This window comes from Ambystoma mexicanum, chromosome 13 (genome assembly GCF_040938575.1).
Source record: "Ambystoma mexicanum isolate Mex_15411 chromosome 13, UKY_AmexF1_1, whole genome shotgun sequence".
Lineage (NCBI taxonomy): Eukaryota > Metazoa > Chordata > Amphibia > Caudata > Ambystomatidae > Ambystoma > Ambystoma mexicanum.
Genome location: NC_090938.1, coordinates 543,804,574 through 543,831,154, shown reverse-complemented (window position 1 = coordinate 543,831,154; position 26,581 = coordinate 543,804,574). Strand labels below are relative to the sequence as shown.

Here is a 26,581-nt window from a genome sequence, read left to right as displayed (position 1 = left end):
AAATGGGCCACCCGCCTGATATCTGCTGTCTGCCCTGGACAAAGCCCGCTTGGTCGGGATGTATTAGAAGGAAGGATGGTGTCCAGCCTGTTAGCCAAGATTTTAGTATATATCTTGGCATCTATATCGATCAAGGCAATGGTGCGATAAGCTGCTCTTCCGGGTCCTAAGGACAAGGGTCACCTTTGCTTCCTCCTTCGGAGAGATTTTACTTGTCTGTCGAAACGTGTTGAATAGGGAGGTCAATTGCGGGGGCCAACTGTATAATGAACATTTTATAAAAGGCTGCGGTATAAACGTCGGGGCAGGGGGGCTTTATTCACTGGAAGGGCTCTGACCACTCCCCTTACTTCCTCCTCCGTGATTTCTCAGTTTAAGGCTCCCCTAGTCTCCCTAGCAATTTCCCGCAGCTGAACGGATTGTAAAAACCTATCTTGCACCTCGCTAAGGGGGTTTTGGGATGCATAAAGGGAGTCTTAGAACCCCGCTATAGCCTCCAATTCTTCCCTCTGTTACCCTCACCCCAGTACCCAGTTTTAAGGCCGTAATGGCATTTTTCGCCCTTGTTCCCCTAAGTAGCCGTGCCAAAAGCGTACCCGCTTTATTCGCCTTTGCATGATACTTTTGTCTCACAGCTAGGCATGCCCCTTCCACCTTCTTGGTGCATATTAATTCTAACTGGCCCAGCGCTTTGCTATATTCCCGCATGGCTATCTGAGACGGGGTTGCACCTGCTGCCTGCCTAGCCGCCTCAACCTCTGCCTCCAATTGTACCTCCAAAGCCCTTAACTGCTTTACTCGAAAAGCATGGCATTCAAGTGTGCTAACTCCACGTGTGCACTAGCAAAATTCACATTCACCCTGTGGGACTGTATAGCTATGGCGGCTGATCACATCTCAGAAGGGGAGAAAGGAGACGGCTTCATGAACCTGATAAGAGATGGAAAAGGGGCCATGCGAGTCTTTTCAATCAAGTCTCGACTCTGCTGACAGCATCAGGAGAGCAATGGCGGCAAGCACTGTTAAAACGCAGGCTTGCGTGGCTGAGGAAGTTAGGTTTTGCACCTGCATACAATCTAGACTCCTCAACATGCCCTTTGACGGCTTTCACTTATTTGGTCGTAAAGCTGACGAAAGCCATGAAAAGCTGCGGACCTCAAGCGGCGAAAAGGTTCCTGCCGCCATCAGGCAGCCGCAGCCATTTCACTATCAGATCATCCTGGAGGGGTGCCCTTTCGATTCTAGTCCTCACAAGAGGACAGGCTGGTCAAAGAGGACAAAGACGACGAACATTCCCTTGTGGTGGATGAGGAGGTGGTGCAAAGCCTGCCCAAGCTGCAGCGTCTTTACCATCAGCCACTGCTTCAGCTGCCCCAAAACCTCGGCAGTCTCTCTCGCGACACCCTGGTAGGAGGCAGACTGTCGCAGCATCTGAAAGAATGGCGTCGTATTACTTGGGATGCATGGGCGTTGGAAACAGTAGCCCAAGGTTACTGCCTCCCCCTTATACAGAGACCTTGGGATCATCCACCGCGAAGCCATTTGCTAAATGTTCCATATCATTCCTGTTTCAGGACGTTTTTGAGCCAGCTAGAAAAAGGTGTTGGAGCCAATACCTGTAATGGAGAGGAACAAAGGGTGGTACTCTATTTCCTGATCCCTGATCCCCCAAAAAGGATGGAGGACTGAGACCGATCTTGGACTTGAAATACTTGAACAAGTTCCCCACGAAGGACAAGTTGAAGATTGTCACTTTCTCAGATCCTTTAGGCCCTCCAGCTCCAGGATTGGATGGTGTCTTGGAACTTCAGAATGCTTACTTTCATGTGCCAATCCATCACAAGCACAAAGTACTTGAGGTTCGCCGTTGGCGGTTCTCATGATCAGTTTTGCGTTCTACCATTCGGGCTGACCTCCACCTGAGGGTTTTCACAAAGCTGATGGCGGTGGTGGCAGCTAATCTCAGTAGATTGGTGCAGGGGGGAGGGGAGGAGATTCATGTCTACCCCAACCTGGATGACTGGCTGTGGCCCGGGAACATCTCGGCATAACCTGCCACCCTCTCCAGACTGGGCTTCTCCCTCAAATACAAGAAGTCCCACATGATATAATCTCGGACTCCAGTTCATTGGAGCAGTCCTGGATGGTCCATACTTGTGAAAAGCCTCGCCACCCGAGGTGAGGGCTCACGCATTTTGCAGATTGTCATCAAATTCCAGAGTGCCCAGTGTATTCCGGCCTTTGACCTTTTGAGGTTGCTCGGCCTCGTGGCATCATGCATTTTTCTGATGCCAGAGGCATGCCTGAGAATATCCCTTCAATGGGCTCTCAGGACACAGTGGTCCCAATTCTCAGGCAGGGTGTCGGACCTTCTTCAGGTTCCAGGCATAGTAGCACAGGATCTCCTGTGGTGGGCCTGCAAGGACAACATCCAGAGGGTGAACCATTGTGGCAGCCATGGCCGGAGATGACCGTTACGGACGCCTCCCTCGTAGGATGGGGAGCCCACACCAACGATCTGACAGTCGGTCGTTGGGCTCCATCAGAGTCTAAACTACATATCCACCTTTTGGAGCTGAGGGTAATCGGACTAGCACTGAAGGCCTGTCTGCCCTCTATGGGGAAAATATTTCCTGATAATGACACACCACAGTGGCCATGTACTACCTCAACAAGATAGGTGGTGTAGGGTCACCATCGGTGTGCAGAGAGGCAATGCAGCTCTTGTTCTGGGCAATTTACGAAGGAATCTCCCTGTCAGCGGTTCACCCAGCCGGAGAGAACACTGCAGCGGAAGAGCTTCTCCCATGAGTGCGAACTAGCTCAGGAAGTCTCAAGATATCTGCACCCTTGTACCGCCGGCATTGGAATAAATTCTGCAGCTAGTGAAGGGAAAAAGATGTGGACTCTTTTCAATGCGGTGCACCTACTTTATTATTATTATTATTATTTTTTGTTGCTGCATTTAGCTAATCTGGGGCTCCAGATTGGAACAATTAAAGGTCATCTGGCAGCGCTTTCTATAATCAAGCGCACCTCGGAGGATGCATTCTATTTCAAAATACCCTTCTCAGTTTCTAAAGGTCTCACGAATGTGTTTCCTCCTACACCTTTCCAAGTGCCAACTTGAGACCTTAATTTGTTAAAGATTTTAAGATGTGCTCCTTTTGAGCCACTCCATTCCTGACAAACTCAAATTATAACACCCGCCTGCAAAAGAACTTTATCCTGCTTTGGGAGTCTATCATAAGATTAGTAATACATGGAGGACACAATCCATTCGAAGAACCAGTTACTTAACCGTGGTAACCTACTTTCGATTGGATGTTCCTCCAATGTATTCCTCATCGACCCGCCCAACCTACCCCACTGTCCAATTTCCAGGCATTGGACTTTCTGCTCTTTTAAAGTCTGATTAAATATATTCTGCATATGGGTGGCATAGAAATAGAACTGAAGCCAGCGGGCGCTGTGGTGTGTATATATACTAGACGGTGAAGTCAACCGAGCTGTAAGAACTCAAGTGACATTGCGTCGACCGTGTCCTCTGCCAAGAAGAAACCTTTTCCGAAGCAGCTGAAGCTGGAAACTAAGATAACCCAAGATGAGGAATACATGGGAGGAACATCCAATCAAAAGAATGTTACCATGGGTAAGTAACTTGTTCTTCTGCACCAATTAGAAAGGGGAGGCTGGAGAAGAAATGTAGGGTCCCGGATACGGCGCCTAAATGCCTGATGCCATCCAAGGCTGGAAAGCACAACTACCAATGCTACGTCTACAGTCAAGGCTGCCAATGCCCTAGCCGTCCTTGCACACTACGACAGAGGACTCTGATACAAGTTGAAACCCATTATCTATTTCCTGCCAGAGGACACACAAAAAGCAGAGGCCATGGCCATCGGTCACTGTCAAGGTTGGCTCAGGGCCGCAGACTTCAGGCAGGACCTCCAGGCCAAGGTGGTCGACATGCCTTTTGACGGTAATAACCTTTTTGGCAAGGCAGTGGATAAATCTCTTCTCACCATCAAGATGGACACAGACTGCACGCTGTCTGTGTACGATGCAGCAAATGTAGCAGGCATTTTTTCCCCATAAAGGAAAGTTCTCCTGATCTTCCCAGGTACTCACCCGTTCCTACCGCCAGCTTTCTCGCTCCACTAGACTGGATGTGTATAGTCTGTTACAAGGCCTATACGGGAGGTACCCAGTTTTGCCATCCACAAACCACCAGGACGCAAACATCGAAGGAATCCTGCCCAGGTCCCGAGCCCCCACCTCAGCACCCCAGTGGGAGGCTGGCATCAGTTTGTCGACAAGTGCCGCAACATATCCACAAACAAATGGGTGCTCCACGTCATCGAGTAGGGACACTCCTGAGTTCCGAGACCAGTGCCCCTGCATTCCTCCTGTGATGAGTGTAGCGCAGAGCCTAACACGTGAAGGAAGTTCAGGCCATGCTGCTAAAAGGGGGCCATAAAACCTGTCCCTCTGCATGTTCAAGGCTCTGGAGTATATGCCAGATACTTTCTGGTTCACAAGAAGTCAGGTTGGTCGAGGCCCATCTTAGACTAGTGTCTCACCAAATTCCTAACGTCTCAGAAATTCAGGATGGTCTCATTACAATGCGTGCACAACCAATTGGAAGAGGGAGATTTCCTGGCGACCCTTGATCTGGAGGATGCATATTTCCACTTCCCCCTTCGGAAGCCACTAAGGTTCGTCGTCCAGGTAAGATATTCCCAATTCATGGCGTTGCCCTATGGCCTCAAATCAGCCTCGACTGTGTTCACAAAGTGCCTAGCGCCAGTGGCAGTGTTTCTTTGTCAGAAAGGAGTATAGAAGTAAGGCTTGGACCCAAAGTTTACATGGTTTGTCATAAACCTTTATTAACCAGTTCAAGGGTTGGAAAAACGACCTGTGTACCTAAAGCTCAGAGGGCTTTCCCTGCCTCAAATCTATAGAAAATGTCAGGATGTCAAATAGGCAGTCACTGTCGTCAGAAACTCCCAAGTTCTGACCCAACACTAATAACTTCAATCTGTTGTGCAAGGATGGTATAATCACGAAAGTATTGATGACAGTTCTTGGCAACAAAGTTCCCAATGTCTCGGGTTGTCAACCGACAAAACCAAGTCCCACACTTGGGAAATGAGCAGGGCTTGCTAACACAGCCCCGCTGTGCACCGGCTCCTAGTCCTGCACAGCATCTCAAGGCGTGTTTCCCTGCTCACCTGGTGAGCATCTCCTGGTTTTCCTCCTTGGAGGATGGCTCTTCCCCCATGTTTGTTTCCTTCTGCTATTTTATATTGCCTTTGACCAATCAAGGGCTGTGGGCGACTAGACCGTTCACTGATTCTCTGGAGTGATCCCTCATACTCCTGGTCTTCTTCGTTACAGTACCTGCATTGGAACTATATGGAAAGCAAATTGTGTTCTCAGGTGCCTTAGTCGGGTCCAACATTTTAGGTTGGGTGACTTTACGACAAAAGATTTCGGTACTGGTTGGAAAGAGGGAAGGAGAGTCTGGTAAGGGGAAAGAGGGAGGGTGTAATAAAGCAGTTATACCGCGCTCTCTTGGGATGGTGGTCCCTAATCTGATAAGGGGCTTCCTTCCTCTCCATTGTGATCTTTCCCTTGTGTACCACCCCCAGGGGGACTATTATACTGTGGATGCACCACCCTGGCCCATGGGAAAGGTCCCCCCGCCACATGAGTGAGCTTGGGGCCCTTTAGGAACGTGCATATGTAATGGATGGGATCACACAGAATAACTGAGTCCAAATAATCAAACCAACTGAGAAAGATGGCAAAGTACTGTTTTTATTAACATTATCTAAAACAAATTATCTAAACCACAGTTTACAAATAACATCAACGGACGTACATTCAGGTTCTGTTATCTTCACACAAATCGTAGCTTTTATACCCAAACTGTCATAGGTGACGTCATACTACGTGGCAATGATGAAAAACCTACTAAGGGTCGGGATTGACTTAAGGGGAACATCAAAGTATATTTTCTATAGGAGCTAGGATTGTGATTGGCTGCCCAATGTGAGGTGGGCCACATATGCCTACCTCTAAAACGTCATTTTTAGAAACATTAGATGCACACCTTGTCATTGGTTTTCAAACTAGAAGGTCTTTGGTTATATGGACCACTACAATTGGTTGGCACGCTTGTGCGCGGTCTGAAACATTCGGTTCATTTAGCAGCACATAAGCCCAGACCCAGGTGCAAGGAGATGGGGCATGACAGTACCTCCCACCCAATTAGTCCTGCATCCCTCATCGCCCATGAATATTCTTTGAACTTGGCCTTGCAAAAGTATCCTTGTCTTAAGAATACATGGGAGTGAGAGCACTCACTATCGTGTTCTGGGACTCCAAGTCCAAACTCTATTTTCAATCTTGGCTCATGTGACAGGAGACAACGATTTGGTCCTTTTTGCAGGTTTTAAATGCTTTAAACGAATTAAACTTGGCACTCTTGGTGTTTGTTCGCACCTTAACAAGGGATGATTCATTCTTCGCACGTTCGTGCCTTTCCAGTAATTGATAGCTGGCTGTGGCTGCTTCAGTCTTGACTTAATAAATTCATGATACCAATGTCTAGCTCCTATATAATGGCATCTTCACCTGCTTTCTATTCACTACATATAGCCAGTTTCTATGACGATTTGGTCTACTTGCGTTTCAGCATCTGAACAGTTATTGAACAGTTGATTTTCTGCAGCACTTTGTGCACATGCAATCTCCTTTTTTTCGTATTCAAAAGTTAACTTGATTCTTTACTTCATCATTAGGCTCTTCGGGATCTATACATCTTATTCAGCCAGTATCTCAGAACGTTGTACATACTCTTATGATGTCACTAGCTTTTCTCTGCTCCTTCTCGTATTCCTTCAGGGAGTTCCTCCCTCAAGTTGTCATGCCTTCGGGTATACATTCGGTAGGCTGTCTCAGTGGGTATCTTCTCTCAAACACTTGCTGCAGTATTGGCACAATCTCAGGTCTCCAACATATGGCAGGTAGGGGAAGCAGAGCTTCCTGCAAAGGCATGCAACTGCTCCTCTCTAGGAGTGCATGTCTACCCCAACCTGGAGGATTGGGTGGTCCGGTCTCGTTCTCACGCCCAGGCAGTGCAACATATAGCAGAGACAGGCCAGACTCTAACCTCTGGGATTCTCCATAAACTATCCCAAATCCTGCATGGTGTCGGCCCAAGACTCACTGTTCCTGATGGGCCGACTCAAGTCTCATGCCTGGCGACCCCATTGGAAGGAAAAATGCATACCATCCTAGGAAAGGTCCAAGGGCTATCAAGTGGCAGCAGTCTGGTCTATCAAATCCCTGTTGGGGGGGGGGGGGGGGGGGGGGGTGATGTCTTCCTGCAGCCATATTGTTTCTCATTGCAGTATGCACTTGAGCAAGAGTTCCTGGATGCCAGGTGAAAGCAGGTCTCTGGCTCATGGAACAAGATGGTCCCCAATCAAGCGTTCAGCAAACCTCTGAGGTGGTGGTCAATTTGCCTTCACATCTCGAAGGGGGGGCTGCCTTCAGGACCCTAGCGCATCAGAAAATGGCCACTACTAGCGCCACTCTGGAGGGTTGAGGCACCCACACGGGCCAAGTATACGCCTGGGGGCTATAGCTCCCGGAAGAGTAAACTTTGCATATCAACATCCTGGAACTGCAGGCAGTTTTCTGGGCTCTGAAGTCTTGCAAGCCTCAACATACAGTCAAGTAGGTCCAGAATCTTTAGAGACAACTACCATGTATTACATCAAGAAGGGCGGGACGCAATACGCATCCTCTACCTGGGGGCACATAAACCATGGCGCTGGGCCATTGTTCAACGGATGTTTCTTGCCACGTTCCACTTGGCAGGCATTCAAAACGCCATCGCTGACTCTCAGCAGGGAGCTGCGGTCCTGCCACAAGTCTGAGCTCCAGCAAGCTCAGGTGTCTTGAATCTTCAGCAAAGGGTGTCTCCCTCAGATCGACACGTTTGTAACAGCAACCGACACCAAGTGCTGGTGATTTGTCAGCAGGTTCCATTAAGCGAGAAGTCTGGGGGACGCTTTCTCTATTCCATGGGAAGGTTGATTCCTGTACACATTCCCACCAAAAATGTTTCTGCTATGTTTGATCAACGCACTCAAAACTATCCTGCTTTAAGATGATCATTGCACTGGCGTGCCCCAGAAAGATCTGGTACCCAGATCTTTCACCTTTCGGTGGGTCCAGCATTCAGACTGTTTATGCTCCAGAGCTGCTCTCCGGGCAATGAGGCTCCATCCTACACCACGATCCAGCGCCTGAGCCTAGCGGCCTTGCTCCTTCAGTCTTGGAGTTTGGACACTACTCCCTGCCATTGGAATGCAAAAACATTCTGGCTAAGGCCAGGGCTCCAACAACACTGCCTGTTACAAACACAAACAGTTTTACATTGTGGTGCCGGTCACAGGGCCTCTGCTTCTTCCATACTTGCTCTCACTTGTCAAGGCTGGTCTTGCCGATGCATCAATCGAGGTACACCTGGCCACCTTCTGCCGGTACAACCAGACTCCCAGCAAGCTCTCCCTGTGGTTGGATAGACGCATCAAAGACTTCAAGTGCCTCTTCAGGACTTTTCCACCAGTGAAGGCCACTGCTTTGGCGTGGGGGCCTTATGTGGTACTCTCCAAGCTCATGGGGCCGCTGTGTGAGCCTATACATCGTGCTCCTTTTGAAGTTTCTTTCTTGGAAAACCACTTTCCTAATCGCGATCACCTCTACCAGGAGGATTGGCGAACTACAGGCTCACATGTAAGCCTCCATATTTGTCATTCCATCCAGCGAAAGTGGTTGTAAGGACTCATCCATCCTTCATGCCGAAGGTTCCATCAGACTTTCATTTGAACACGCCTTTGGTACTGCCAGTTTTCTTTGCAAACCTTCTTTGCTTTCTGAAAGATCCTTGATTTGCTCGATGTGGCACGTGCATTGAAGGTCTATGTTGGGCACATTGAAGGACTTTCAAAACGCTTCCAGCTTTTAGTAAACTTTGGACCTGTAGAACATGGGGGAAGTCCCTATCTCAGGTGTTCATCTCCAAATGGCTCATCGGCTGTCGGGCAGAATGAGGGTGCATTCCACCAGAGCAATCGCATCAACGACAGTGTTACTCTCTGGTATTGCCCTGCTGGATATCTGCAGGGCTGCTATATGGCGGTCTAACGACACCTGCACAAGATTCAACTGTCAATGGGGATTCTAGGGAGGAGTCAGACAAGCAGTGCTGCAACCTGTTTGCATGAGGTGAGTCTGTTCCAGGGTTAACTGTATTGCTTCTGGTGAGCATTGCCACCTCCCAGGGTTGTTAAGTGTACTGCTGTGTAATCTTATTCAAAGCATGTGAATGCATGCAAGACCCACGCCGCGGAACAAGAGTTACAGGTAATTAACTTGTTCCTTCTCCAGCATGGGGTCTTGCATGGATTCACATGCAAACCCTCCCTCCTCCCTCCGCTCGCTCTATGGCTCTCCTTGGTTCCTACTGCCACTTTATGTGTGCTACCAAATCTAAAGATGGCCACTAGGGGTGGACCGAAGGAGGACAAATGTCATTGGCTGGGGCATTATGACCCAAAGTGACAGCAATAGGCTATACAAATGACAATGCAGTTGTTGGCTTAAAGCTAAACTGTTATATATTACTGGGATTCCCAGTCTGGTGACTGGGAGCATTAATAGCATGTGAATCCATGTAAGACCCACGCTGGGGAACAATTATAGGTAAGTAACTTGTTCCAACTAGTTGGTGCACCTTTTATATAGTTTTCCTGTTAACAGTTGGCTGTTAAATCCTGATAAAACTGGACTTATTTTTCCTACAGGAAGTTTACTATACTTGAGTTGGCAAATTCATTAGAAATGTGGAACCATTGCTAGTCACCTAACCGCCACAAACCTTGGCAGTTGGAGACAACAATGAGATTTGAGTTTCTTCTGCGTTATTGTATATCGTAATGGCCTAACCCCCCCCCCCCCCAGCCCCCACCCCCCCTTGGTAATCCCTCAGTACTCTAGAATCTCACTGCATCATCGGTTGGCAGTCCTTTTTTATTGTCATTACAAATTGATGGACATTGCATAGCAGTAGACATGTGTTAATAGAACTGCACTTACTGCCACATTGACTTAACCGTTTTATGAATTGTGCTGGGAACTGGCTAGAACAAGGAGTAAAGAGGGCAGGTTCTGATGAAGCGGGCGAGAGAAAGAAAAAGGGGTTCGGGGGAACTCTGATAATGGACTGGCTGAAGCAAAATCAAAACAGGACGGGGCCTGTGTGGCTCTAGCAGAGGTCATAGTAGGGAATTAAATTGAGTGTTAAGGGGGTGGGGGCAGTGCGATGGGGTGGGCACGATAAGACTAGCCAGAAGGTCCTATTTTACCCCTGGCCAAAAGGGCTGCAGTGGGATGGAGTTGGGGGACATGTTGGTGCACTTTGGGGGGGGCGGGGCTGGTCGAGGAGGTGTTGGACTTATTTAAGCTAATCCATATTTTCTGTAATTTAACTTTTTAAAACAGCTTAATTGTATATTTAACTCTAAGTTGTAATTTTAGATGTATTTATGCTTGTAAATGTGACTTAACCTATTACAATTACATGTCCACTCGGTAGTGATTGATAACCACATGTATATTTTTAGAACATGTCGAGCAGTTTACACTGGTGATCAGTTTCTATTGACCAGTTGGAATGTCTACCATAATTTGTAATTAGACCTACATCCCCTCAGCATTCTGAATCTTGCAGTGCCATTTTTCTCAAACGAAAAAGGATCACATGATTTCTAAAGCATAACCATGATTCATTCACCCCTCCGAATCCCCACTGGCCTCCCTGTTTCTATGTGGAATTTGACTTTCACTGGAAGGGTGGAAATGGCCAGTCCTTTGTCTTTCGAAGGCTGTTGCTAGGTTAGCTGTGTTCAACCAATGAGCACCATAGCTGGTGATTTGCAGGCATTTGCTTTGCTGGTCAGAGTGTTGGTAGTGTTGAGAATTGATGTAGCATTGTTTCTACCTTTTGGGGTCCTTTTTTTGCTTTCTTCCTGTAATGGCGGGCATGGGTTTTGGGATGGAGGCCAGTGTTGATATGAACAAATGGTGATGGCACCTCCTAGGGTTCATCGTTTTTCATGGAGCCTGGGTGCAGATTACTGGACTGGCTGTGATGTGTTTTTTTGCTTCTCTTACCCAGGTCATGTGGTCGTCCTTGGTGCTGTGTCTGTCCCTGGCTGGTCTGGGGACAGCAGTGCAGTGTCCCGATGGGCAGATTTGCTTTCAAGGTACTAGCTGCTGTCAATTGCCCGGAGGAAGATATGGCTGCTGCCCATTCTTGCTGGTAAGTAGGATTTACTCTACAGATGCATTTGGTTCAACTGGTTGGTTAGTCTTTTACAATGTCGACCGAATCAGCACTGATTGTATGGGTCACCATCTGTAGCTTATTATATACATTATTATCCCAAGGGTGCTGGTAATGCATGTGATATGCAGACAAGTGTTCATTGAATGTCTCACTAGATTTATAAATTATACAATCTTTGTTTTTAAATGAGCAACTACTAAGTAGTTCCAGCTCTTAATACACCTCGACATGAATATTGAAACACAAGTGCATTATGTTCTCATAGCCATGTAAGATTACTCAAAACGTACTGCACTTTCAAGCTACGAGGCACAACCTAAAGAGTTTAACTAGGAAATGACTTGCACCAGCAAGATGCAACTAATAGTCCACAATAAAGAAGTCACCTTTATTTAACACATGTTCATTAAATCGTTCCTGCCGCACAAATTACAGACCCATCTCCCTTCTGCCTTATGTTAAGATAATGAGTCTGGCTACAGAACTATTACAAGTGCATGCAGAGGCACATGGGTGGCTGGATATGGCTCAGGCAGGTTTTAGACCGGGATATAGCACAGAACTGGTGGTTCTGGCATCCGTAGACTAATGAAGATGGGCAATTGACTAGGGGTGGTGCCGATTAACTAATTTATTGGATTAATCTGTCGCATTTGACACAGTAGATAATAGTATTCTGTCCAGGTTAAGTGGTCTGGGGTGAGAGAATGCCCTAAAGTGGCTTGCCTCATTTCTATCTGGCTGGTCAGAAGCAGTAGTCTGTTCTGCTTTTGAATCTAGTGCAAAACCAATTTCTTAGGGAGCTCCACGGGGCTCGTCCCTAATCCAGTTGCTGTTTAACCTATACACGAGACCATTGGCTCCCTTACTGAGGTTGGCTGGAGTTGGTTTTTATATTTATGCCGATGATACTCTGCTACTCTTATCTGTCAGGATGAGGCGCAAGTTGGCAATCTGTTCAAATCTTGTCTGGAGCAGGTTAGCTTGTTGAAGTGTCCTAACAGGCTCAAGTTTAAGGTTCAAAAGACTGAGCTGCTGATGTGTTGTGCCTATACTGTCAGCCCACGTATTGGTATGTATGCTCTAGCTGAAGTGATTGAATGGGTGTCCAAATTCTTCCCCCCTCTTTAGGATATTGTTCTCCATCTTTGCAAAAAGCTAGGAACCTGGGTTTCTGGCATGACTCTTCAAAACAGTTGGATAGCCAGATTTCTCAAGTTTCGAGTTTTTGTCTGCGGTCTCACACACCTGGAATTCTTTGGATTCTTGCATAAAATTCAAATAGTCAATGCCTTGAATTATAGTCAGATTGACTAGTCCAATGCCGTATACCTTAGGTCACCAAAGGTGGCTGGCTATTGGTTGACTTCACAGGTAATGCAGCCGCTACAGTGTTGGTGAAAGCTGGTCATAGAGAGCATCTCTCCCAGCTTGCGTGCTCTGCACTGACTGCCGTTGGAAAAACAAATTGCGTTTCAGACCCTGTGCACTGTATGGTTAATCAGCCAACTTTAGCACCTCTAAACTCCTCCGTTATGCCGCAGGCAGATGCTTGTGATCCGCTTCCTCCAATCTAAAAGAGGGAACTGAAAGTAGATGGGTGAAGTGGGGAGGGTGCTCTTCCTTTGGTCAGGTGGCACAGCTGTGGAATTCTTTACCAACGAATCTGCGGGGGGGGGTGGTCTGGAGTGCATCTAGAGTTTAGTCATAAATTAAAGGCCTTTTTCATCCCTCTGTGTTGGATAGACGGTGGTCCGTGGGTGGGGGGGGGTAGGTCTTGTCTGCTTTTGACTTTGGGGGCAGGGTTTATTGGGCTACTTGTTTCCAGCACCTTGACTCCTTGCTGACGTGATGCGCTTCACGCTTAATAAGCATGGGACCATACCATACCATACCTTCGAGGGGATTGGGTCCTCCGACGTATTCCATATCTATGACATGTAATCACCACAGCTGTGCTGCTTCTGAAACTTTTTTCGGCTTCTGCGTCGATGCGCCGTCGTCGAGGACCTCCTGACGTCATCCGATGTGATAAGTAGGACGCACGACGCCCGTAGCCTCAGTTCCGTTTTTTTCCGCGAACGTGTTGCTTCGTGAATCTCGGTTAACGCCTCGACTCTTTGGAGTTCTGTTCTTCTCGGTTCTTCGAACCTGTTTGTTTTTGTGAAAATCCTTCGTGTGAAGATGTCTTCTATTTCGTCTTCGACCCCGCATCCGGGCTTCACGAAGTGCGGGGAGTGTGGGTCCAAGATGTCGGTGACGGATGTAGGGGAGGAATGGCCACGAGGCCCTCCTCACCTACAGCTCCCTCCCCAGGTGAGGACCATGGGTCGATGGGCGCACCCTCATGCCACCCGGGCCCAGGTGGAGGAGGGTTCACCCGCCGACGACATTGCCCACACGCACCCTGTCTTTGCATTTACCGAAAAATTAAGTCAGGCCTAGACGCCATCTTGCACAGCAAACATGGTGTGAGTTCAGCACACTGTAACGAGGCCCCCACCTTTGGAGGGCCTTTCATGCATCTCTGCCGCCTCAGCAGCCCTGGCAGATCCGCTGCGAGCGCGTTCCCATGAGAAAGTCGGAGATGAGCTAAACCCGAGATGCCAACCCGGCAACATTATATTAGTAACAATGTGATATTGCACCCCGTATGACCCGGACCGCAAGGCCGGGGCAACGGAAAAAAAAAAGCTGAAGCATCACTATCTGAAGAAGGTAGAAAATAATTGAAGTATTGGTATTAAGGAACTACCTCTGTTTAAAATGTGAATGAACCATAAAAATGTAACGTTATATGATATCCCTCCAGGTCTGGACTAATGCTGCTATAACCACGGAGAAAGATGTTGACCAAACGTGTAACCTCTATTTGTAAAAGTGTTTTTCAATAGTATGTAGAAACTTGAACTCATATATGTTTTGGATCACCCAAAGCGGCGAGCATCAATCTCTGTAGGCCATAACCTAGATATCCCTCGTATAACGTCTAATGTACATACAATACGCACACAATGTAGTGAACATAATGTTAGGTAATGAAAAGGTACTGGAACCGACTATATTAAAGAAATGTGTAACGAAATTGAAATGTGTATCTATATATGTGTCTGAATAACGTTAAAATAAGGCAGAACAGTACAAAACTCCTGCCTTCACTGATCAGCAACGCACGAGGAAAATACCTTTGTGAGTATATGCAAGGTCATTCCCTCTCCCACCCCACCAAGCCTGCCAGATAAAAAAAGCTAAGACTTGTGCCGCGCTCCCTCACCTCCCCCAACCAAGCTGGCGTTACTTCAGAGAGTCAGAGGCCCCGGCGCCGCAACCAAGGCCACAGCCCGCCACCTGTGTTATTTACAGCACGGTAATAAACCCACCGATGAACCCACTGATCTACCAGCACCCCTCATAAATCCCACGAACCCCCCAAGAATCCTGACCCCGTGTAAGGACGACCCCCATCATTGGGACAAGACACAGAGACCCATCTATATAATAACTCCTAACGCAGCAGACAGACATGTATCACTTGGCCTAGGTCCCAGAGCCCCGTCCCGTGACCTAAAATACCGGTCAATAGGACACAGGTAAATCTCACCCCAACCGACAACCACCAGACCTCTCACGAGGTGCATTCCTCATGTGTTGTGTTTATTTTAGAAGATAAGCTGGTGAAGCGATTTATTAATGAACGTAAATGTCATTTTCTGAATAACTGTAGTGTGCATGGCCTAGGGCAAATGAGACAGGAAAGGTATTCGTCATTGTCACAGGCTGCCCCAGCACATCAACACCGTACGGATGACCTCAAGCCGGCCTGCCAGGCCCAACCCAACCCACGAGGCTGACCAGTGACGTCGTCCCGCCAAGACCAACCCCGCGGCAGCAACACCTATAGTTAGTCGACACCACCCAATCCCAATTGACTTGTGCCCCCTATAGTGTTTAGGTGTTGATGACGTTTTTTGTATTAGAAATACGCCTGTCTTTGCTATTGTCAGGCAGAGCGCTCTCGTAGGTTGCAGAGTTCTTTGCATGCCTTATCCTTGGATAAACTCCCACTTACGCTCACCCGCACTCTGTCCTGGTCTTATTCCCACTACGGGAGAGTCCCTTATTGTCTCTCATTGCGGGGAGGATCGTGCTGAATTGGGGGCGCTTCCTTTCAGTGGTGACCCCGATAGCGTGATATCTCCAAACTATTTTTCCTAACTCCTTCTTAAACGACCCCCTTGTGGCACGAGAATCTCCGGTCGAGAAGGGATACGCACGGTGAGCCGTCTCCGGGAGGCCGCCCGCCAACGGCGACCGGCACAATAAGAAGTGCGCACTCAATGAGAAAGGGTACGGGATCCCGATTGGAAAAAAATCCCCTTTGAGTGCCGCTCGCCGGAGCCAGGGGCTGACCGTTGAGTTACCGGTGAAGCCGCCTGGACGGACCCAGTTTCGGAGAGTATCGGTTCAAGACGGGCACGTGAGTACCGAGTGCGAGTGATCGTTAAGGGGAAAAAGAAAGGGAATTGGGAATAAAAGAACGGGGACAGGTAGAGGAGAAGAATATCGGGGGTCTACTACAGACGGGTCTTGAAACTTTCTTTATTCTTTCTTTTGCATATGGCCATTAGGAGTAAGAAATAAGTGACGTGGTAGAAGTGACGGAAACCTAGCTCCGAGAGGGGGTGGAAGGCGGCGCCGCATAGTGCTATCTAGACTAGTACTGGGAATATATGAAGAAGTGAGAAATAAGTTATTGGTGTCTAGCAAAAGGAGACACCGGAAATATTTTTAGTGATTGTGCTCTCTCTCTCTATTTCTTCTTTTTCCATTTCCACGGGGTAGGGGGCGAAAATGAGAAGGGTATAAAGAAGTTAGAACATCTTAAAAGGTGGGGACTCAGCAGTGGCACGTACAGACGTGTACACAGTAACCGTAGCAGGAAAACAGGGACAGCTGGCTAGGGAGGAAAGGGAGGAGAAAGACAAAAGAGTGAGTGGAAAGCATTGTGAAGGGTGCGCGCACCGTACGAGTGTGAGAGACGAACGGGTGGCCGCGAGGTGGTGTCAGAGAGTGTGGCCATAACCAGTACTTGATCAATTACAAGTGAGCTCACATAAGAGTGCCTGGGAATGGGAAGGAGATGAGATATGGTGAGTGAGAAGAGATTTGTGCAGTGAATAACGGTGGGTGATAATTTTAAGAGGTCCGCTCTTGTCTGTGCCATAAAGGAATACATACGCATATTTACAGCTGATAAAAAGCAACGAAAGCGAACGTGGTAGCGCTAGCGATTTAAAGGATGGGGGCTGAAACTCCCTTGTCACACATTTGCAAGAGCTTGCCGGGATATGCTGAACGCATAAATAAATATCATGATCAATGGTTAACAGAATTGAAAGGGGAGGGGTTGCCCCAGATTTGGCCAGAAGGAGGGTCTTTTGACAAAAGCGTTCTTGATATGGTATGTACATGTATTCGCCTCAAGTATAAGGGAAAAAAATGGCAGAACAGGAAGGAGATATTAGATCTTTGGAGATTGTTTGAGGAAGTACCCCCACCCAAAGCTCCAGCTCCAAATATTGATTTACCCTCCACCACAGACAATCCACTAATGATCCCGCGAGAGGAAAAGGAGCAGTTAAGTACAGAACAGCCTGCGGAAGTGGTTATGTTGTACCCAATATTACCTAAACCAGCCCCTGCAGCAGGATATAGCGACCCGATTTATGTGCCTCCCCCTTCAACCAGTACGCCACAAAGACCAACTGCACCCCCACCATACGAAAACACCAGAGAGCGCACCCAGGGAGGCACACAGAGAGTGGACATAGAGAAGTTAACGAGTGACTTAGAGTCGAGGCTTACAGTGGCACGAGATGAGCTCTCAAGAATAAAAGACATATGTGAACGCACAGCATGCGCCCCCACACAATCTGGACGCACGTCTAGAGCGTCGAGCGAAAGCAGACAAATTGAGGAAGGATGGAAAAAGGGGGAAATACTGTTCAGAATTGAGGAAGAACCGACCAGGATAATAGAAGTAGGGACAGCAGAAGGAAGCATTGGTGATGTCTCGCGAGAGAGAGGGATCAGAGAGGATTTGTTATGTGATGTCAGAGGAGGGGGGGATGAGAGTGATAGATTGAGCATGGCAGTAGGAGGAGAAGGCGAGGAGCTAGATGGGGCATGTTCACTGGGGACTATAGAAGATGAATGGATAGGACGACTAAGAAATAGGGTGGGGAAGATGGCGTCATTAGAGTCAACAGTGACTAAGGAAAAGGAAGCTGCAACGGCAAAAGGGAAATTACAACTCCCATTACTCCACAGGGGAGGTGGGAGGCCGAACTATATACCGTGGGCTCAGATGGACAAGGCTAACTTAATGAAATTACTACCACAGCTGTCAGGAGGGGCAAGCAAGTGGATATATGCATTTGAGAAACATACCGCGGGTATACCGCTGGCGGTAGGCGATGTGAAAAGCCTACTAGTGTCCGCAGTAGGGGATCAGGCAGACAGAGTGTGGGCTAAAGCGGGTTTTCCAGCTGTAACTTTAGAGTGTGATCGCCATGATGGGGCTTCTTTTAACACCGTGCGAGCAAGGGTGTGGGACGCACTGCGGGAAACCTTCCCAGATACCCCTGATTTGCAGTCAGTAATGCAATGTACCATGAATGACGGGGAGGACGCTATGGATTACATTCTCCGGGTGCAGGAGATGTGGAGAGCGGAAACTGGTACGCCCTGGCACCAATCCACGTCTCTATTTTACTTCATCATTAAGAGAGGGCTCCCAAAGGAAGTGCAAAAGGCACTAGATAAAATAGCAGGTGTTGAGGCGAAAGGCTGGCCGGAGATCCAAAGCATAATAGTACACCATTGTAAACGGATCAAAGAAAGAGAGAGGGAAGTAGCACAGAAAAGGTTGGCGGATGAGGCGAAGTTGGTGCAATCAAAATTGGTGAAGGTCGCAGCAGCGGTAGCGGGACTCCCACTCATACGGGAGGGAGAGGAAGGAGAGGAGGGGCAAATAGCAATACAAGGAAGAATAGCAGCGAATTGGGCAGGACAAGGGCAACGACAGTGGACAGAGCAGGAGCAGAACGGAGGTCCAACGTGGCAAGAGTGGGCCCCAAGAGGAGGAAGAGGTGGGTACAGGGGTCGAAGAGGAGGACAAGGGTATGGAGGAATGGGAGGAAATGGGTGGCAGGGTCCCAGAGGTCCACAAGGGAGCTGTTGGAATTGCGGGAGATGGGGGCATTACTCAAGGGAATGTAGGAGCAGACAGAACAACGGTTTCCAAGAGATAGAACAGTATGGACACCCCCATCCAGGAAGCCCCTACGGCCTCCCCATGGGACAATACCAGCAACCAGACAATGCAGTACAAAGGAATAACGCACAACTACACGGACATCAATATCGAACACAAACCAGCCCACAGAATAATGACAATGTGCACTACACGCCTGGTAACACTTTCGCCACAGTAGCTAATGGGGCACCAGCCCCCGCACCTTACAGTGGAGTGTCAGTGGTTTCGGGGAACATTTTCGATCAGGGGGGGGCAATGAGACACCCCGCATAGGACAGCCCACAGAGAGCACTTGCGTGTCCAGTACTGTCTACGACCCACAATGCATCAGAGGAACCATTGATAGGAGCGCAGATAGGAGACAAGCAATTTATTTTCATGGTGGATTCGGGAGCGGAGAAATCATGCATTAGAGAGGGCCGGTTCCCGTTATCTAATAGAACATTAGAGACGCAGGGGTTCTCTGGGGCTGTAATTGAAGTTCCTTACACAGAGGTATTGGATGTGACCGTGGGGGGTAAAACAGTGAAAGCACCCTTACTGTACTATGAAAACTCTCCCATCAACTTATTGGGGAGAGATCTCTTGAGCAAACTAAACATGACCATATCATTCACAGGGAGTGGCATCGTATGTTCAACGCCAGGTATATGCCCCCTCCGTATATTAGCAGTAATACACGGCCACACAATAATAAAAGAGATCAGAGGGGTACCAAGAAATGAGGAGATGTTTGTTGAAGGTATGAGAACATTGGCTCTCATAGTACCAGAACTAAAAAGGGTGGAGTGGAGAATCCCAGCAGAATTCCTTTTTCGTCCCATAGCAAGCCCTGACACTGCTCTTGGGGAAGTACTATCGTTGGATTTGCATGCAATACATGTATCGGCAAACAGAATATGTGTGATTGGTATTGACATGGAAGGGTGTGAGTGGCGGACAGTATTGTGTACAAATGCAAATATCCCGCTGAGAGAGCTCTCGGACGAGGAGCTATTTTCTGACACTGAGGGAGATGGTGAAGTAGTGATGGAACTGGCAATGCCCTGCGACATTGTAGTTACAGCCAGACAAACTAAAGTTGAACTAATGGCGGTAGTAGGAGCACCGCATACATTTTTTGATGAAGACATGAGTTCAGTACCCGCTAACTTATGGACTAATGGCCCCCACGATGTAGGGTTGCTACATGAAGTTCAGCCTGTGGTGATAAAAATAAAACAGGGAACAATACTACCCCGGGTGAAACAATATCCACTGTCGCGAGAAGCAGAAGAAGGGATTAGAGAGACAATCGAAGCACTGCTAGCACAGGGTATAATAGTGCCCTCAAACTCCCCATGCAACACATGCATTTACCCAATCAAAAAAGCGAAGGGGGGTTCATGGAGGATGATACAAGATTTACGCCCATTGAACGATGTGGTAATGAAGGAGTTCCCTCTAGTCCCGAACCCGGCGACAATACTGTGCAACATTCCAAAAAAAGCATCACACTTCACAGTAATTGACTTAAAAAATGCATTCTTTTCGATTCCCTTGGCAGAAGAGAGCAGGTACTTGACAGCATTTACATTGGGAGGAAGGAGGTTCGAACACTGCAGATTACCACAAGGATATTGCGAGAGCCCAAGCATATTTAACAGGGTACTACATGAAGATCTGGGGAATTTGTCTGTAGAAAGCACAGTGATCCAGTACGTTGATGATTTATTGATTTGTGCCCAGGCTGAGGAAGAGTGTAGACAGGACTCGATAACACTGTTGACATTATTGGCAAATAAGGGGTACAAGGTGGACAAGGGGAAGTTACAATACTGTCTGACGGAGGTCCTATATTTGGGTCAGTTGATATCAAAGGATGGAAAGCGAATTATACCAGACAGGGCACAGGCGATTAGAACAATTGGGGAGCCCAAAACAGTAAAAGAGATGCAGAAATTTCTGGGTATGTGTAACTATTGCCGAGCATGGATATTGGACTATGCGGCGTACACAAGGCCCCTGCTACAGGCACTGAAAGAAGCACAACAAGAACACAAACACATAGAATGGACAGAGGTGATGAACACAGCATTTAACTCACTAAAAGAGCTGATATCAAGCGCTCCAGTACTAGCAAACCCAGATTATGGGCGCGAATTCTTCTTATTTTCACACTGCAAAGGAACACTGATGACAGCAGTATTGACACAGAAAACATCTCTAGGGCACAAACCACTCGCTTACTATAGCGGCACCCTAGACGCAGTAATGCAAGGTCATTTCGCGTGCGAGCAATCCCTAGCTGCAGCCGCGTTCGCAATTGAAAAAAGTGCCACGATAGTGATGGGCTGCCCGGTGACACTGTTTGTGGAACACTCACTTTTTGCAATATTAGAGCGAACAAAGAGCACATTGACAACACAACGCGCCACAGCATATGAGATAATACTGTCCAGCGCTAACATCCATATAGTAAGATGTAAAACAGTGAACCCAGCCACATTCATCACAGAGGAATGCACTGTAGAGGACATGCAAAACCACAACTGCGCCACATACACAGGTGACGAAAGTGAGGATCCAGTGATTTTTGAAAATGCCCTGACCGAGGGTGAGGTGTATTTTGTGGACGGGTCAGCATCAATAGACATGGAGACAGGAGAAAAGCATGTGGGTATGGCAGTGGTACGATTAGAGGAAGATGAATATGAGATACTAGTACAACACCGCCTCCCATCACACTATTCAGCGCAAGCAGCAGAACTAATAGCGCTAATAGAAGCATTGCATGCCGCCAAGGGGTGCGCAGTGACCATATATACAGACTCAGCATACATGACAACAACAGTTCACGGTGGGTTGGCCCGGTGGGGGCGGAGAGGGTTTCGGCGAGCAGACGGAACGCCAGTCCAGCATGCAGAATTATTGAAAGAACTAATTGAGGCCCTGCAAGACCCCACGGCAGTGGCCATCGTAAAATGTCAAGCCCATACCACAAATACAGATTTTGTATCTTTGGGGAACGCGGCGGCAGACGCCGCTGCCAAAGCAGCTTCATATCTACAAAAAGGTGAAGTAGGAGAGTACATGTTGCACCACACAGCAAGCCAAGAGGTCCCCACAGGATACAACATGATGTCCACACAGGAGATAATAGAGCTGCAAGAGGGAGCTAGTGCAGAAGAAAAATTGCTGTGGACTAAGAGAGGATGCAGCAAATCACCGACTGATTTATTGTGGCGACAAGAGAGTTCAGGAAAAGTGGTAATGCCAATTACGCTGGTAGAAATAGCATTTCAACAACTACATTTTCCTGCACACAACACAAAGAAACACATAATGGCAGAGATACAAGAAGATTGGTTTGCACCGTGCCTCCAGGAACACGTCACGAGGTTAGCCCTAGAATGCACGACATGTCAAATTTACAACTCAGGTATGACCTTGCGTACACTAAGGGGTACGATACCAAAACCAAGTGGCCCATTCAGAGAACTCCACATTGATTATGTAGACATGGGAGAAAGGTGTAACGGAGCTCGATACATGATTGTGGTTGTATGTCCATTTTCAAGGTGGGTGGAGGCAGGCCCTTGTGCCCGCCCTGACGCGAAGGGCGCCGCGAAGTTCCTAGTGCGGGAAGTGTTTCCGCGCTGGGGAATTTGCGACGTTATTCGCTCAGACAACGGGACGCATTTTGTTAATGAACTCTTTAAAGAAGTGACTACATTATTGGGAATAAAGCACAAATTATGTTCGATTTATCATCCTCAAAGTAATGGTGTCGTAGAAAAGATAAACGGCCTGTTAAAAAGCAGATTATCAAAACTTTGTTTTTCCCTTAAAAAGACTTGGATGTACTGCCTGCCTTTGGCCTTGTTTGAACTACGAAACCAGCCAAGTAAGGATCACCATTTGTCCCCGCACGAGATAGTCACGGGAAGAAGAATGCACACAGCGCATTCGCCTCTCCGTGAGCGTTCTGATGCACACAGAAGCGCAGCTATATTGGGGGAGGAGTTCACAGAATACCTGCGAAAACTGACACGGGCAGCGCGCGTAATTGCAAAGCAACTAGCCCCACCCTCGACAAGAGAGGAGGGGAACGCGACTGAACCAACCAGGTTGCCTGAAAAACCACTACAGCTAATGCCTGGTGACCTTATATATGTTAGAAGTTTTGTGCGGAGGTGGAACGCACCACGTTTCCATGGCCCCTATGAGGTAGTGTTTTGCACGCCTACAGCAGTAAAGGTTAAGGGCCTGCGATATTGGGTGCATTTGACAGATGTACGTAAAGCTTACAGCGCTGCGGAGAGTGAGGTGCAGGATGAGGCACAGACAACAGCGGACGATGAAGTTGTGCGGAATGAATGAGTGGAATTTTGTGTGCTTCATGAGATGAACAGTGAACACAATTAGCGCGCAGCAAATGTCCTGGACTAAAACATGTACACATGTATATGTAAATTTTCTTTTTTACAATTTTAAACGTTTTGCGTGGGGTACTTTTTTTTCCCTTTGTGTGCTCTTTAAGATATTTTTATTATTGTCGTGTTTAAAATGTCATGTTTTTTTTTATTATATATATATATAGTGAGGTACGAATAATGATGACTGAAAGCTACCTTGTCTGTCAACAAACCCCCTTCCTAACCCAACCCTATATTTTATCACTGAAACGTTGCAATATGGAAATGCTCACATGTTTGTATTTAATAAACTTTTGTGTCTCAAACAGGATTTACCATGGCATCGAACGGGCAGCCTGCAACTAATAGATATATTAGATTTAGAGAAATGTTAGTGGCTAGATTAACATATTCATTTGAATGTGGTTTATCAATGTGTGCTATTGTGTTCTTCATCTCAATGTTTTGTCTGGTATTACACTGGATTATAGCGTTCATCTCTACCGAGATGAACGAGGGGGGAGGGGGGAACAACACCACCCTTGCTCCTGGAACAAAAACAATTCCGACTGTAGGTATCAAAGAAGGTGATTTCTTGATCTGGGATGGATCACACTTTGTGTGGGGATACTATACTACACCACCCACTGCTGTCCTCTCACAATCAAGAACCAAAAATGTAAATAATGACACAATGTCCCAACCTGGAACATACAACAACCACACGATCCCTCCCGCCCCAATTTCAAACAATGATCTCTTGTTTATTAAAGAAGATGGAAAAGTGATTATGATGACAGAACACAAGTTCCTATATGAAGAATTAGAAAAGGGGGGTGGGAGGGAGGAAGGGGGGCCTGGTTCTTCACCTCCTATAACGAGAAGGTACAGAAGAAGGGAGAAAAGTAGGCGGAGAAGAGAGACTGGTGGAAAAGGGTATGATGAGTATTATGGCCTAGGGTTAGACAGAATGGAAGACCCACGACACCCTCACCAAGCAAATAAATGGTATGCAGATATGAGCACAACAGCCAGACAAACAACCAATGAGAGCTGTTATGTCTGCTCACTTATCCCCCATGCATCAGGCACACCTAAAGTATTGTTGCCACGAGAATTGCCCATTGTGGATGCCCAATGTCTCCTTCATCTCACGCTGTGTAAAATAAAGAACACTTTCCAAGCACACGATGTCTCTTTCAGAATGTTACAGAGCAACAAAACGTGCTATTCGCAAGCGTCTGGAGTGATCTGTCTTAAAGAACCTTTCTTTGCAATACAAGGGACACTGTTTTCCGAAAACAAATGGAAAGATGAAGAAGTGCTGTGCAAGGCAGAAGCATTGAAAGGTGTCCAACCGGACAAGTTGCGGTGGATGGAAAGAACGTGCTTGCCAATATGGAAGGAACACATCCCTAAACTAACATGGGTAACAGCGATGGAGAAACCCTTCAAGCTACAAAGTGAAATACAAAACGAACTATGTTTCAAGGGAGAAGGAAAAATGGCAATGGGAATGAATAAGAACTGTAACAAAACTCTCACCATCCCAGATATGAAAAAGGGAACAGCAGCACTAATGGACACCTACTGGGTATGCGGAAACAAGGCGTACCTGCACCTTCCCCAATCATGGAGTGGTAGCTGCTCAATGGCCACTTTGCATTCAACACTAATGGTGATTCCCGAAAGCCATATTGACAGAAGTAACATGGTGAACGGAGGCTTGAACCAGAATGCAGCGTCTCCAACTACACAAGCGCACCTTTATGTCCTGTCCTCCGGAGGGAAAGGAGAAGAGCTCTCAAGGAACAAGCGAGCCTCGAACTACATATCACAAGCATCATCTGATTTACTGGCACAGATCCCAGACAAGTATCGCCTGTTCAGCTCCGTGGAAACCTTCTTTGCTTCGCTAGTATCAAGTGTCCAAGCAAGAGCAAATGCAAAATGGCTCCAGATCACACGGTGGGAACTGATCCAGTTGGCCAATGACACTGAAGAAGGGTTTAACATAATAAAGGTGGAACTACGAGCTCTGCGATTAATGACCATGCAGAACAGGTATGTTCTAGACCTGTTAACAGCAATCGATGGAGGTGTTTGCCGAAAAATAGGAAGCGCGTGCTGCACGTTCGTACCTTCCGAAGACGCAGAAAATGGGTCCCTGTCCCACGTTATTGAAGCAGTACATAACCTGGGCGAGAAGATGAAAATGGAAGGTGGAGCTGAGGATAGCTCGTGGTTCGACAATATCTTCTCTTGGGTTCCCTCATGGCTTGGAGTGACAATGAAGTTCCTGATACCAATAGTGGTGGTCGTCCTTGTGATGTTCTGCCTGTGCCAGGTGGGCCTCCGATGTTGTGCTAATGCAGTTCCTAACGGTGCAATGATGATGGTGACAATGGGCAACTCCGGTGGTACAATTAAAGCAACACAAGAAGTACATGTGCAGACAGGAACAGACAACACCCCCAGGTACCAGTTAGTGCCTATGTGCCGTGACAAGTACATAGTGGATAAGCTATGGCACACCACGATTAAAGAACCACGAGACGTAGAACTGGAATGGTATGAGGAGGTCTGGGTAGATCTGGAAGAAACTGGCGACTGTATATATTTGACATGTACACCAGACGAGTATGCTAGGAGAGGTGAGAGCTTAAGGGGGGTGTGCAGAGCATGGATGCCTATAAAAGGAACCCCTGCATGGGATGGTGCAGTGTTAGAGGAACAAGAATGTAGAAGATTAGAAGAGCTAAAGAAATTCGTTACTTTAAGTAACGAAAGGGGGGAAATGTAGGGGAGGAATGGCCACGAGGCCCTCCTCACCTACAGCTCCCTCCCCAGGTGAGGACCATGGGTCGATGGGCGCACCCTCATGCCACCCGGGCCCAGGTGGAGGAGGGTTCACCCGCCGACGACATTGCCCACACGCACCCTGTCTTTGCATTTACCGAAAAATTAAGTCAGGCCTAGACGCCATCTTGCACAGCAAACATGGTGTGAGTTCAGCACACTGTAACGAGGCCCCCACCTTTGGAGGGCCTTTCATGCATCTCTGCCGCCTCAGCAGCCCTGGCAGATCCGCTGCGAGCGCGTTCCCATGAGAAAGTCGGAGATGAGCTAAACCCGAGATGCCAACCCGGCAACATTATATTAGTAACAATGTGATATTGCACCCCGTATGACCCGGACCGCAAGGCCGGGGCAACGGAAAAAAAAAAGCTGAAGCATCACTATCTGAAGAAGGTAGAAAATAATTGAAGTATTGGTATTAAGGAACTACCTCTGTTTAAAATGTGAATGAACCATAAAAATGTAACGTTATATGATATCCCTCCAGGTCTGGACTAATGCTGCTATAACCACGGAGAAAGATGTTGACCAAACGTGTAACCTCTATTTGTAAAAGTGTTTTTCAATAGTATGTAGAAA

The 26,581-nt window shown here is 47.5% G+C and overlaps 1 protein-coding gene across 4 annotated transcripts in view; it reads left to right on the top strand.

Annotated features, from left to right (window-relative positions):
* Positions 1 to 26,581, top strand: part of GRN (granulin precursor) — a 906,558-nt gene that overhangs the window by 192,234 nt on the left and 687,743 nt on the right. For all 4 annotated transcript variants that reach the window (XM_069634286.1, XM_069634284.1, XM_069634287.1 and 1 more), the window contains exon 2: positions 11,258 to 11,401. In XM_069634286.1, the coding sequence (XP_069490387.1) occupies positions 11,258 to 11,401 (144 nt within the window). The remainder of the gene's footprint in view (positions 1 to 11,257; positions 11,402 to 26,581) is intronic.